This window comes from Notolepis coatsorum (genome assembly GCF_963971535.1).
Source record: "Notolepis coatsorum genome assembly, chromosome: 2".
NCBI classification, from domain to species: domain Eukaryota; kingdom Metazoa; phylum Chordata; class Actinopteri; order Aulopiformes; family Paralepididae; genus Notolepis; species Notolepis coatsorum.
Window position 1 is genome coordinate 72,414,069 of NC_140166.1, and position 15,529 is coordinate 72,429,597.

Sequence of the window (15,529 nt, forward strand, 5' to 3'; positions counted from 1 at the left end):
TGAACTGGTTTTCATCTCCTCTTCTCTGGGAGAACAGGCTGCGTCTCCTGCTTGTCTACATCAAAACAGACCTCAGAATCGTGTTAAATGTGTCGCTGTGGTTTGTTGTGTTTGTTTCTAATCCAGAACACAGATCTGACAGACACAACATCACGGTGGTCGGGTGGAGGGAGGCCTGCCCCCCGGGTTAGGGTGCTCTTACCTGTCTACTTCACTCACATCTCAGTGGGTGGAGGAAAGAAGGTGCACACATGAGGAGAAGGCCAACCGAGGTGTGGCGGACATCCCTTTGGCGCTCCGATAAAGCCTCTCTTTTTTTTGTCTGTTTTTCCCGCTCTTTTGGGGTTTTTTTACACGGCAAAAGAAGAAAAAAAGCGAGAAAACCCCCCCTAACCCAAAACAGGTTCTAATAACTACCGGTATAACACATTGATTATTTACAGCGCGTTTTTTTTTTTTTTAAAACAGCGGTCGACTATTACACAGTAACAACGAGTCAACGAGTCAGTGAGCGGCGGGAGGAGCGCTTCTCAGCGTCCGACGGCGGCGTACTAGTCCGTACCTTGTGGGTGAGCGAGTGCTGCCGCAGGTGGTGCAGCTGCACGAACTCCAGGCCGCACTGGGAGCAGGTGTACGGCCGCGGGCTCTGGTGCTTCAGCAGGTGGTTCTGCAGCTGGCTGCGGTAGGCGAACGACTTGCTGCACTCCGTGCACTGGAAGGTGTGCGGCCCCTGGTGGCTGGTCTGGTGGCGCTTCAGGTGGGCGTAGGTGGGGAACTCCATGCCGCACTGCGAGCACACGTGGCAGCGGCCGCGCTCGTGCTTGGCCTCGTGCGCGCGCAGCTCGCTGGGGTAGGCGAAGCCGCGGCGGCAGAAGCGGCAGCTGTACGGCTTGACGTCGGTGTGCTGCAGCATGTGCCGCTTCAGGTGGCTGGTCTGCGTGAAGCCCTTCTTGCACACGGCGCACTTGTGCGGCCGCGTGCCCTGGTGGGTGAGCAGGTGGGTCTGCAGGTGGCTGGGCTGCTTGAAGAGCTTGCCGCAGTGGGGGCAGGCATGGGGCTTGATGCCGTTGTGGCCCAGGATGTGGGTCACCAGGTTGTACTTGGAGGTGTACGACTTGTCGCACATGCGGCACTTCCAGCGCTTCAGGCCGTCGCCCACGTCCACGCAGTAGGACTCGTCAATCTGTATGTTGATGTCCAGCCGGTCCACCCGGCGCCCGCCGTGCCGCCGGGGAGGCTGGTGCTGCTGGTGGGGCTGGTGGGGCTGGTGGTTCTGGCCTCCTCCTCCGCCACCTCCTCCACTTCCTCCACTTCCTCCACTTCCTCCTCCTCCTCCACTTCCGCCACTTCCTCCGCCACCTCCTCCTGCTGCTGTTCCGCCTCCTCCTCCTCCTCCTCCTCCTCCGCTCCCTTCCGCCCACATCATGCCCTGGCTGCTGTCGTCGTACTCACCACCCACCATGCCCATCTCCCCAGAGTCGTAGCTGCCCACCTCGCTGGTCTGGAAGTAGCTGCTGATGGCCTCGTCCTGCTGGCTGGGCTTCATCATGCTGTTCCCCCCCTGGTGCTCCACGTCCTCCGCCTCCTCCCTCCCTCCTCGGCCGTGGCCCGCCCCCATGCCTCGCGGGCCCTGCGCCCCTCTGTGGCCCGCCTCCCCCCCTCCTCCTCCTCCTCCTCCTCGGTGGCCGTGCTGGGAGGGGGGAGGAGGGTGTGCGTGTGTGCCGGGCGGCTGCTGCTGCTGGCCGGGGTCCCGCTCGCACTCTGTGCAGTTCTTGCTGGTGGCCCGGAGGCTGGCGGGGTCCACCTGCACCAGGCCTCCTCGGGGGGCCAGGCTGTTCAGCATGTGGACACACGAGGCCATGCCGGAGCCGGCCGCCTCTCCTTTAACGTGGGACAAGGAGGAGCCACCCGCCCCCCCCGGGGGGACGCCGGCGTGACGGACGGAGCAGCCGACCGTCTTCCCGTCGGGGTGCTGGTGGTGGTGGGGGGGCCCCTGCTGCCACCTGCGCTGACTGCAGCTGGGCTGCATCTGGCCGTCTTCGCCGCCCAAGTTGTCGCCCAGGTAATCTCCGTTGGCTCCGATGAGCTGGTCGGCGTACTCGTAGTCCGCTCCTTCTACTGGGGGCGCGGAGGCGGGGGACTCTTTGGGTTCGCCGGTGTAGAAGCCGTTGGGTGCGATGGTGGCGCCGAACACCTCATTCTGCGAGATGAGACCTAGCACGGCGGCCTGGGCCAAGGACAGCACAACCACGGGATCTGTCTGTGTGCCTGCGTCCACCAGCCTGGCCATTACCTTGGGCTCACATCGACCCAGGCGCCGGCTCGCCTCCTCCTGGAAGAAACACACAACACACACACGGAGTCAGACGGAAGCACTGTGGGGAAGCGTCTTCACAAACTAATTACAAGTGTCAACGGCAAAGGGTTTTCATTAGTGCCCCCTCCCCCCCCTCTCCCTCTGTGATATTGTTGAGGAAAAGAAAAATGACTAGATAAGTATACAAGTGGATTTCCTCTTTGTTATCATGTTATCTGTTTAGTTTTTTTTCCTGGGTTATTGTCATTTCAGCCAATTTATTGGGGCTTTCTTGGACAGTGGCCGTCGATAATGAAAGGCTGCTTCGTGAAGAAAAATATGGGTAGAAAAAAGAACAAAAAGCATCACTTTCTCTCTCCACTGATTATTACCGCTGTCTGGTTTTAACAAATCTAAGTCTAAGTTATTATTACATCAGAGCGATATCAACACTGAAGACATTTAAAAATGTGTACAGCTATAGGTTCAATCCCTGGCCGCGCAATAGCTAAAGTGACCACCCCCGTCAAAGTGCCCTTGAGCAAGGCATACCTGCTCCAGGCCGGGGCTGACCCTGCCCTCTGATGAAATGCCTACATGTGTCTCAGAGGAATATACCCAAGAAACACATTCTTCATTATACTGTGCTGCAATATAGTGAGAACCCTAAAAGTCCTAGAAACTAGAGGAGCATTGTGAAAAGCCATAACCATTCTAGAACCAATAAATAGCCTCTCTCATTAAGGAAGGGTCATCCAATAGTAACGTAAGATAGCCCTTCATCTATTCTAACCCAATAGGAAGGGAGATGTCGAGATCCTAGAATTATAAGAAGAGGATGGGTCACAGCCCTAACGTTCGCAACGGAGACATCGCTACTTCCTACAACATGATTCGTCCCCCAGTGGTACAGAGGGAAGCGTTTCTATGACGACACTGACCCATCCTCTTCTTATAATTCTAAGGACTTTTTCCTCCAATCAAGAGAGGTTCTCTGAGCCAGGGCCTCGACGCTGAGACCAAAGATGCCTGTTCCTAGGCCAGCGGCTCAGGTGTGGACATAACACCTGGATGTCTGACTCTCTGGACACCAGACAAAGACTCCAGATCAGTTGATGGAGTTGCCTACCATGTATGTACCAAGAGGAATGATTCCCAAGCTAATCCAGCCTACTACTTACTATGTAATATGCTGTGTGTGTGTGTGTTGGATTTTGGATTAGATGACCTTACAGTCTACACACACACAAGTGAGAGAAAAAACTGAGAGAGAGAGAGAGAGAGAGAGAGAGAGAGAGAGAGAGATAGAGAGAGAGAGTGAGAGTGAGAGAGAGATTAGGAAATAGATAGAGAATATGAGAGCAGAGAAGCAAGAAAGGGAGATAAAGAGAGATAGGGAGGGAGAGGGAGTGCAGAGAGATAGAAACTGAAAATGGAGGCAGAGAGAGAGAGATGCAGGAGCAAGAAAGAGAGAGAGAGGAAGAGATGTATGCAGGAAAGAGAGAGAGAGGAATAAAGAGACAGAGAGAATCAGGTGAGAGAGAGGAAGGAAGAGATAGAGAGAGAGGGCTTTGAGAGATAGAGAGAGATAATTAAATGAGAGAAATAGCTTAGATAGAGGGAAATGAGAGAGAGACAGTTACACAGAGAGAGAGAGAGAGAGAGAGAGAGAGAGAGAGAGAGAGAGAGAGAGAGAGAGAGAGAGAGAGAGAGAGACAGAGAGAGAGAGAGAGAGAGAGAGAGAGACTGGTGGAGGGGAGGGGCAAAACAACGAAAAATGAAAGAGGGAGAGTGAAGGAGAGATAAGAGAGAGAGAGGGGGAGGGGAGGAGAGAGAGAGAGGCAGACTGAGAGAGAGAGAGAGAGGCAGACTGAGAGAGAAAGAGAGAGACAGGGAGAGAGAGAGGGAGAGAAATACAGAGTGAGAGAGGCAGAGAGAGAGACAGAGAGAGAAAGACTGAGGGCAGAGAGAAAGAGAGGGAGAGAGAGAGAGAGGGAGGGGTAGAGAGAGAGAGGGGAGAGGGAGGGCTGAGTGAAAGAGTGAGAGGGTGAGTGAGAGAGAGGAGGGAGGGGGCAAGCGAGGCAGTGAGCAAAAGAGAGCGAGAAAAAGACAGAGAGAGAAGGGAAGGAGAGAGAAAGAGAGAGAGGGAGGGAGGGAGGGAGGGAGGGAGGGAGGGAGGGAGGGAGGGAGGGAAAGACAGCAAGCAACCGAGAGAGAGAAACGACAAAATGAAAGCCAGAAAAATGAAGTGAAAGAGAGAGAGAGAGAGAGAGAGAGAGAGAGGAAGAGTTAAAAAGATATCTGTAGAGGACGTTGTTTTTAAAGCTGCTTGTGTGTGTATGTATGTATGTATGTAATGTATGTATGTATGTATGTATGTATGTATGTATGTATGTATGTATGTATGTATGTATGTATGTATGTATGTATGTATGTATGTATGTATGTGTGTATGAGATAATGAGTTGACATAAAAGACAGTTGATAGTAAGTAAGAATCTTACTTTTTATCAGCTCCATAAAAACAGTAAACAAACACCAAACAAAATGACATGGTATACTGTATATAGTCTGTGTTCAAATTATCTCTGCTTATCGTTTCAACCATCATAGCTTTTAACCCTTTCAAAACTAACCACTTTATAAATACACATGTATTTACTAATCCCAACACACACACACACACACACACACCAACCAGGCCAAACATATACACACACACCAATCAGGACAAACACACACACAAAACTCACCACATTCCGCCGGCTATGGTGTTTCAGGTGTTTTAAGGACCGCATGATTCTTCAGTGTGTGTGTGTGTGTGTGTGAGTGTGTGTGTGTGTGTGTGTGTGTGTGTGTGTGAGAGGAACAAGGCTATGGTTCCCCCCTCTCCCTATTTATACGTGAGGGAGAGGAGGAGGCGGGCTCCTGTGGTAGCTCCGCCCCCCCCATCTCTCTCTCTCTCTCTCTCTCTCTCTCTCTCTCTCTCTCTCTCTCCAGTTTCAGTAGTGATTGTGGTCACACTAACTGTCAAACACACACACACACAAATAAACATGTGGTGTTATTCTCCTAATAAATAGTGCGGATAGTAGCTAGCCTTAAAAGAAACAATGCATATATTATAATATATAGTTGATAGTCAGTGATAAATTAGCGAAGTCGCCTCAAAGTCACAAATACACTACCGATATCAACAGTATAGCAGTCTCTGAAATGAGAGATTATTAATCTACCAAGCAGCTATGCCTCCCTATTCATTCAACCTTTCTTCTATCCATCTTTGTGTGTCTCCCTCCCCCCCCTCTCTTTTTTTGTTTATCTTTCTATGTCTGCTTTCTCTCTTTGTATCACTATATCTCTGTCTGTCTGTCTGTCTGTCTGTCTGTCTAACTGTCTCTCTCTCGCTCTCATTTATCATGCGAGGGTTCGCAAGCACAGGAAAGTATTGGAAGATTGCTCCGTGCGCCGACTTCAATACAAGTCTGTGATAGGAGAGCAAGAGAGCAAGAGAGAGAGAGAGAGAGAGAGAGAGAGAGAGAGAGAGAGAGAGAGAGAGAGAGAGAGAGAGAGAGAGAGGGAGGGAAAGAGGAAAGGGAGGTGACTGACAAGGAGAGGAGCGAATGAGAGAGAGAGAGATAGAGAGAGAGAGAGAGAGAGAGAGAGAGAGAGAGAGAGAGAGAGAGAGAAAAAGGAGGGAGGGAGTGGAAGGGAAGAATACTGAGAAAAAAAGAGGGGGAGGGGGAGCGAGTGAGAGAGAGAGGGGGGAGAGAAAGAGAGACAGAGAGAGAGAGAGAAAGAGAGAGAGGGGGATGGGAAGAGTGGAACAGAATGCGGTAAAAGAGAGTAAGAAAAGGAAGAAATGGAAGATGGACAGATAAGATGGAAAGAGAGGGATTGATTCAAAGTTAAGGGAGACGGGAGACGTGTCAAGTGATAACATTCTCAATGGAGTAGGAAAGAGACAGGGGTCCAAATGAGTATTACCATGTTTATATCAACTTTGCGTGTTGTCTCATCGCGTTAGCCGTCAGAAGCGCCTGAAGTCTGCGTTCTAAATGTGTTTCGTCCCCCAGTGGAACGCAGCCCCCCGATTGGTTCCCATAGTTGATGAAGTGAAATACAGGCCGCCACTAGCAAAACAGTAACGGTGGCTCCCGCGAGCGCTAACATTAACAGGTTCAGCGCCATGGGTCGCTATGGGCGTTGGGCCGTTGTGTGCCAGCGCTCTGTTCAATGGGAATAAGTTCCGGTGTTTGCAGTGCTAAATCTATATTAAATATTATAGCTATGGATCTAATAACAACGTCGATTGTGAGTTTCTTCCGGTCAACATGCAAAAAACATACATTTCCGTTTTATACCATGGTGAATATGAGTATAGTTTTAGAGTGATCCTGTGTAATCCCAGGAAACTCTGGCAAACAGCGTTTCAGTGAATTTCATTATAAATCGTGCCATTTCTCGCCTGATTATTGAATCAATCTGAAATCAACGCTAGATTTCGGTATTATGTTTCATCATGCATGCACGAAAGGGTGGGGCGGGGGGGGGGGGTTCTATGCTTCGAGCGCCACCAACGGCATTCATTACACAGAACATTACAGACACACGCTGTGATCGCGGAAAAAAAAATCATCGGATCAACGCAAGATTGATAACATATAGTCCTTACCTCGTCTATGATGTACTGCAAAAAGAATAATCCAATTATCTGATCGCCATTCCAAATACTGATCGCAGTCGTGTGTCCAACGTAGGGCTGGGCGATATGGCCAAAAACGTTATCGCGATAAAATTATAAAATTATTTTCATATAACTCGATATCGATAATTATCGTCGATATAATGTCCGTCAAGTTTAATTAACTTCTTATGCCCGGCGCCGATGGACGGGCTATTAATAGACTTGTTTTTCTGCTGCGAATGTCTCGAGTTGATGTCGTCATCAGTCCGCGCACGTTAGCAGTTAGCCAGAGCGAGCAGTGTATCCCATGACAATGTACTAAATATCCCTAAAATACTCTGTTCCGCCCCAATACATTGCAACGACGTCCACCGTATACCACACACTACTATAACCGTGGCATCAGAATTCACGCCACACACATACTCGGCACGTAAATATATAAAATAGCGCCATGCAAGCTAATTATCCTAGCCAGCCAAACTATAAAATTCCGCCGTGCAAGCTAATTATCCTAGCCAGCCATATTTCCAATGTACTAAATATCCCTAAAATACTCTGTTCCGCCCCAAAACATTGCAACGACGTCCACCGTATACCACACACTACTATAACCGTGGCATCAGAATTCACGCCACACACACACTCGGCACGTAACTATATAAAATAGCGCTGTGCAAGCTAATTATCCTAGCCAGCCAAACTATACAATTGCGCCGTGCAAGCTAATTATCCTAGCCAGCCATATTTCCAATGTACTAAATATCCCTAAAATACTCTGTTCCGCCCCAATACATTGCAACGACGTCCACCGTATACCACACACTACTATAACCGTGGCATCAGAATTCACGCCACACACATACTCGGCACGTAAATATATAAAATAGCGCCGTGCAAGCTAATTATCCTAGCCAGCCTTGAGAGTCCTACCTCTCTACCCAGAGGTGCAGCGCGGGTCTCCTTCGCTCTCGGCCATCTCCTTCATTGATTGGTTGTTAGTGCGTGTGCTCATATCCAAGCTTGGAAAATCGATATATCGAAACTTTGCGACCACGTTTCATGTTTATTTCGAGGAAATAATTTATCGCGATAGTTATCGTTATCGTTTTATCGCCCAGCCCTAGTCCAACGTAGGGCTGGGCGATATGACCAAAAACGTTATCGCGATAAAATTATAAAATTATTTTCATATAATTCGATATCGATAATTATCGTCGATATAATGTCCGTCAAGTTTAATTAACTTCTTATGCTGCTGCGAATGTCTCAAGTCGAGTTGATGTCGTCATCAGTCTGCGCACGTTAGCCGACAAGCGGAGTATCTCATGACAATAAATATGACACTAAAATACTCTCTTCCGCCACAATATATTGAAACGACGTCCACTGTATATCCCACACTACCATAAACGTGGCCTCAGAATTCAAAACACACACATACTCGGCACGTAAATATATAAAACAGTGCCGTGCAAGCTAGTTATCCTAGCCAGCCTGTTGGTTCTAAGCGATGTATTCCATGACAATGTGCTAAATATGACACTAAAATACTCTCTTCCGCCACAATATATTGAAACGGCGTCCACTGTATATCCCACACTACCATAAACGTGGCCTCAGAATTCAAAACACACACATACTCGGCACGTAAATATATAAAACGCCGCCGTGCAAGCTAATTAGCCTAGCAAGCCTTGTTGTTGAGTGAGTCCTACCTCCTTCCGGGTCTCGGCCATCTCCTTCACTGATTGGTTGTTAGCTGTTGTGCGTAAGTACGTCATCACGTAACGCTGGTTGTTGTTAGTGAGTGTGCTGAGCCGAGGCTGAACGGAGCCAAGCTTGGAAAATCGATATATCGAAACTTTGCGACCACGTTTCATGTTTATTTCGAGGAAATAATTTATCGCGATAGTTATCGTTATCGTTTTATCGCCCAGCCCTAGTCCAACGTATAAAATTAAATGTTTATATCATCAACTATCCAGTTAGTATTTATACTGTAACGTTTGGCTACTTTAAATCATTGAATGTAGAGAGCGAGAACGCGTGAGAGAGCCAGCCCCCCCCCCCCCCCCGGGTTTTGCAGGTTTGCGTTTTGAGCGTCTAAGCTGCCGTAGGTGATGATGTCAAACTCGAATGTCAACACAGGAAGTTGAACACACGGTAATGCGAACTGGATGCCCAATATAAAGAAACGAATAACCAATAAATATGAAGTTGTTTGAACTTCTGTTGTCAAGCCTCATCAATATTACCCCACCCCCTTTCCTCACGAATGGAACTAGTGTCGTGGAGTCCGCTTTGAGCGTTTCCAGGGTTAGCAGCTAACGCTAGTTAGCTTAGTCTAGTTATGTGGGATAACTTAGTTAGCAGCTAACGTTAGCCCATTGCTCGCGTCAATTAAATTGCATGTCATTAACACTTTCAGAGCCACCAGGGGGTGTCGTACTTACCTGGCTGAATGCCAGCACCCACTTCAATGATAGCGTTGTGAACGCATAATCTCTGTCTTAAATTATGGCTATGTGTCTAATCTGCCCGTCGCTTACCAATGACTTGTTTGCAGTCAACATTGTCGAAACGGATTGTTTTTTTTAATCGCTTCATTTCCGTTTTATAGCATTTTGAAAAGCCCTCGTTTTTCAGGAAAATATAAAGATTCCGTGATAAACGGCATTTACTGGAATATTCTGGCATACACAAAAACGTTGTAATTTTTCGGCCTATTTATTTAGTTTCCAAATAAACACTAGATTATCGATAGTATATGTGTACTTATGCACGCTATAGAAGCGGGCTGAAATATCGATTCTCTCATTTCCTGATCAGCGGCACACACACACACACATATGGGACACGTTGATATATCTGTGAAAAAAGCTTCTATCCCCAGGCTCCATCTCCATCAGGATGCTCAACGAACAATAACACTATGTAACAACCATCAAATGCACTCACAGCACACACATCCACACGCACACACTCACTTTAAACATACAACTCACTGCAGCACCCACTTTAACCACTTTAGTACACCCAAGCACACTTTATATTTATCGTAAAGAATTTGCACTACAACCCATACCTCATTACACCTTACTGTAAATTATATTGTACCTAAATTGTACCTCATCCCACTTCTGCTTTGCACTGTATAGTATATTGTATGGTAACTCAGTTACTTCTACTCTACATAGAGCATTGTATGTATAGATGTATATACTGAACATTTTTGTCTACGTACTTGACTTCTAATTTATACTTGCTATACTTATTTTATTATCTATCTTTGCCTAGCACAGTCTCTGGAGCGAAACAGAAAGAAGCATTTTGTATAAAAGTATTCTGTACTTCTGTATGACAACTAATAAATAAACTTGAACTTGAAAAAGCTCTGATTATCCCAAGACTGGTAAAATAGATTCCTTACCTCAGATCAGATGTTATCCAAAAAGATTATTCCAATTCCTGATCGCCATTCCAAATATCGATCGCATTTATTGATTCAGCGTTGGGTGCTGGAAATACATAATCCACGCTGTTCCGGGGTCGGCAATCAACTTGGGTCTCTTCAGTTGGCTTGACGGAAAAGTAAAATGAGGAAACTGGTCTGCGCTGGTCTGCGTCTATAATGAAATGAGAGGAAAGCTCTGTGCTAAAGTAAGTCTCATCTCAGCCGCAACGTGACAACATATACTCGATGTTCACGATATAGTAATTTACTACATCTCATGTAGAACAAGCCGCGATACATCTTTGTTTCAGGGGGTTGTAGTTTGAGTCATTGTGAGTGGCCCAATTAATAACGAGTCCATCCCTAGTCATCCCAGGTAGCCTAGACCTGTGGTTCTCAACTTGGGGGTCAACTTGAGATGATTTCAGCCCAGGGGGATCGCAAAAATATACATCAGAAAGATACATGTATGATGTAGCAGCCTATACACTTTTGGATATTGCAACTACTACAGAAAAACGTGAGTACACAAGTTCAAGTTCAACTCAAGTTCAGACCTATGTTACTCTATTTCATTAGCACTAAAAGTGAATTTCCTATATTGTATCAGAAACCTCAGAATGTTATCTTTCAAAAGAGACCAGGCGCATGCATGTGCTATAAGTATAAAGTATAATATTTTGGTTTGCAAGAAAAGTATGCAGTCCTCAAGTTCAAGTAAAATAAAATTGCCACTTTTGGGGGTGCCAGTTAACACTTTGGACACCAGACCCGCTAATAGATGGGTTAACTCGCCAACGCTTGGGCGCCAAACCTGAGTATAGTTGGGTTTTCGTCGTTATTTCTTTTATTCTATATTTCCATTCATTACAGGCACACGGACATCTGGGACACCCAGGTGGCAGGTGTGTGGGTCAATCAGAAGTCTCCGGTCGGATTTCTATTGCAAGGGGACCAGTTGTCCCGATCGGATGCTGAAGCGTGAATTGCTCCCGGTGCATGATGTGTGGCGGATTATGTTGGCGACACGATCGACACCAATACTGGGACTCGCGATCAGATAATTGGAATATTCTTTTTGGGGTACATCCTAGTGAAGGTAAGGCCTATATGGTATCAGTCCTGCTGTGATCCAACCATGATTTCACGTCGATCACAATATATGTATTTTACTCCACGTTGGTGACGATCAAAGCATCAAAAAACGACCCACACCCCCCACCCTTTCATGCATTCATGATGAAACATAATACCGATAATATAGATGTGATTTAAAAATAGTAGCGTGTACAGGTGAGAAATGGCAACGTTTTTAGTGAATTGCACGTATTGCTGCATAGCGTCGTTTTCTGGGATTAGACAGGATTATTCTAACACTATAGTCATATTCACCAGTCACCACGGTATAAAACGGGAATGTATGGATGAAAAAATTATTTCTTTAACACATATTGAACGATAGATAGTCGATGTCAAATGGGCCATAGTATTGTATCCATAGCTATAATATAGAATATAGTTATAGCCCTGCAAACACTGCCACGTATTCCTATATTTTAGAGCGTCACGCTTTTAACAACACATCACGCATATCGCTGTGGCGTCCAAAGTGTTAAGAGGTTAAAGTTCATATCATCCTCTAGAATCTTTTCAACCTGTCAACCAAAGAGGCCCGGCTGTAAGGAACTTCACTTTCACTTCCTCTGGATGCTACAGTGCTCCGAGTGCTCTGAAACTGGCCTCAGCCTGTTGGATAATGGTCAGAAAAGTCATTTTCATGTTCACGCTGAGCACTTCATTCAATGGGGAACTGGTACACTGAAGGACTGGGCCACATGGCCCAAGTATCATCACAATATAGTTTCCACAGTATAATGGTATTTGACAGTATAGTGGCATTTGACAGACATATAACGGTATTTGATGGCATTTTGTTTTCCAGTACAAATTACAGTGATTTATTTTGACCTCTTTATCTTGTGTGTGTGTGTCATGGTGTCATTTCATTAAAAATACACTTTTTCTTTGTTACAATATATACAATATATATTGTGGATGATGGTATAATAAATATTCATACTTTTGCATGGATTCATTAAGGTATAACTTCATATTCAGGTATACCTGCCCTACTTGTTTGTAGTCCATAAATACTTGTAGGCTATTTCACATAGAACCATACCGCTTGTTGGGATACTTTACGCAGTGCCTCACAACAGTACAATGTAGTACGAGTAAGGCTGAAACCAATTATCGATTCAAATAATAATCTTTAATAACCAATAATCTTTCAAAATGTTCAGTTGCTATCGCTATCAGCTCTATCTTTAATCTTTCAAAATGTTCAGTTGCTATTGCATGCACTCATCTGTGTTTCACTACACACATGAGTGCATGCTTACCAACTGTTAGTCTGCAACACTACTATCACCGACATCTAAGAAGGGAGAAGGTTTCTCTCCTCCACACTGTCTGTGGAGCATTTTCCCCTATTGTTAGGTTTTAGTGAGTTTTTCCTTACCTTCGCGTGGGGTATGTCTGGGAGTGCTTGCATTCTTTCATTTATTTGCATTTATTTAAAATTTGTTGGACCTTATGGTGTTCTTGTTCTGTTCTTGACTTATTGTTATGTTTCTTCTTGACTTGTTTAAAGAAGACGTGTACGGCCCATGGGGACATTAACGTGTTGTCGGGCCTTATAAATAAATTTGATTTGATTTCAATAATTAACGATAACTGCGTGATATCGATAAGTGGCGTCACATATCGATATATTTGCATATGTAAAAAATATATACTTTTTTATATATATATATATATATTTTTTTATACTATACTAAAATACTAGGTATTGTGGCATGGTTTAGTTAAAACATCCCCATTTCATGTAAATTCAGTTGAATTGCAACTCTGCACTGTGCATTCAATATGCAGCGCACTCCTCCATCACATCCAGAGACCACCGACTATAAAATGAGAAGGAATGGGGAAATCTGTAACACTAACGATGGCGGCAACAACAAAGAATTGCTGCAAAATAAACACAAATTTGTTGTTTAACACTTTCGCAGCCAACCACGGATATATACGTTATTGGGCGCCAGCGGTTAATCTACCCATTGGGCTGTAGAGGACCACTCAAAAGGGAATTCCACCCTCGGTCTCTCTTGTATTTGTAGAAAAGTTGAGTAAAATGAGCCAGAAGCCAGCTCTGTGCACATGGTCAGCTCAGAGATACGGCCTACTATCTACTACCTAACTACTGCACACGCTCCAGCTTCCTGCTTTACAAAGGCATACACTGAGGTGAAAAGGGGCGACTGTTTGACAACACCAGTCAAAGGTTACCAATCTTACCAAACACACACAAAGAGGTGTGGGGGGGTTAGATTGTGTGGGGGAAGCTGATCGAGAGAGACGATCAAGGTATCAGGAAACTCAAATGACCCGTCTATTGTAGTTCTTCTAAACTGAGTGAGGAGAGCTCAGTGTTGTTATGACGTCTGGCTGCACCACGTTGGCTTCTTCCACTGAGCAGACATCACTTTGACACAGCCACCGAGATCATTCACCAATTACCTCTCAATCTGGTAAATTATGATTTGAGGTGGAATTTCCATTCAACACCAGTCCAGGAGGAATGGTCTACAACATGCGCACGAGCGCACGCACACACACACACACACACACACACACACACACACACACACACACACACACACACACACACACACACACACACACACACACACACACACACACACACACACACACACACACACACACACACACACACACACACACACACACACACACACACACACACACACACACACACACACACACACACACACACACACACACACACACACTTGACCTCCGTGCCAAATGTCTGCCTCCTGGGGTGAATTAAAAAACAAAGCAAAGGTGTCAAGGAGGATGTCTATTCACACACCGACATATTTAGGCTTATGTCTACAGTCAGAGGGTAGACACCCTGGTTGCCATGTCTCTGGGGACAGACCGTGCCCTATGATGCATGTCTCCCCTAGAGCCAGACAGAGTTGGGGTACTGCAGTTTTCATTAGCCGCAATGTTAGCTCCATCTTCCCAAGTCTATCACTCAGTATAATGTTAGCTCCATATTCCCAAGTCTATCACTCAGTATAATGTTAGCTCCATCTTCCCAACTCCCAACATGGAGCCTTCAGAACAACCAGGACTGGGCAGTGACACCAGCCAAAAGCTGTGGCTAGGAGTAGGGAGGCCAACCTTCTCTGCCCCCCCCCCCCCCCCCAACTCTGGGAGATACTTATTTTGAGGGTTTTTTCTAGTGATGCACAGATGTGAAAATTGTGGCCGATACCGATAACCGATATTAATATTGCTGTTCTGGCCGATACCGATATTTACCGATGTCGATATCTCTGTATAGAAAACACTTTTTTATGATAATCAAATAAAGAGCTATTTTCCAAAACGCATAATCTTTTTACTTTTGTAACTTATTTTCAGAAATGACTGATATTTTTAAACTATTTAACACTTTGACTGCCGGGAACCGTCTTTAGACGTCTTTGCTGGCCATGCTAAAGTTGCCGGAGGACGCGTTACGTCGTCCTTATATCAATATTTCAAAAATCTGCGATCGGATTCATATGTCCCCTCCGCTGGCCTGAGATCCACCAGCAGGACCCACTGAGCTCTCTGGCGGTTCAGGAACGCCATCTGGTGGCCGATCGGCGCAATCGCCAAACAGGATGTTCCATAGAGGTTATGCTAGACGTCCGTAGTACTTCCGGGCGCTCGCTATAGGTCATGGGACTCTGGCTCGTCACGCTACACAGTGATCGATTGGCAATAACTCGATAAACAACATGATTTGGACGTATATACCATTATACAAGCTGGAGATGGACCGGGTAAAAATATATCCCATAATGATAAGATTTCTACTCTACGATGATCGCCCAACGGCGCGCGGAGACTGGGGTGAGTTTGAGCGTGTAACGTTACCGTCTTCGATACTAACTGCTATTATCAACATTTGACCCACATTAGATGATTGGTATAACGCTGCCCACGGAAT

The 15,529-nt window shown here is 46.0% G+C and overlaps 1 protein-coding gene across 1 annotated transcript in view; it reads right to left on the bottom strand.

Moving 5' to 3' along the window:
- Positions 1 to 15,529, bottom strand: part of znf710b (zinc finger protein 710b) — a 77,540-nt gene that overhangs the window by 13,445 nt on the left and 48,566 nt on the right. The window contains exons 3-4 of the mRNA XM_084308220.1: positions 1,422 to 2,332; positions 563 to 1,337 (exon numbers count right to left, since the gene is read on the bottom strand). Coding sequence (XP_084164346.1) covers positions 563 to 1,337; positions 1,422 to 2,332 — 1,686 coding nt within the window. The remainder of the gene's footprint in view (positions 1 to 562; positions 1,338 to 1,421; positions 2,333 to 15,529) is intronic.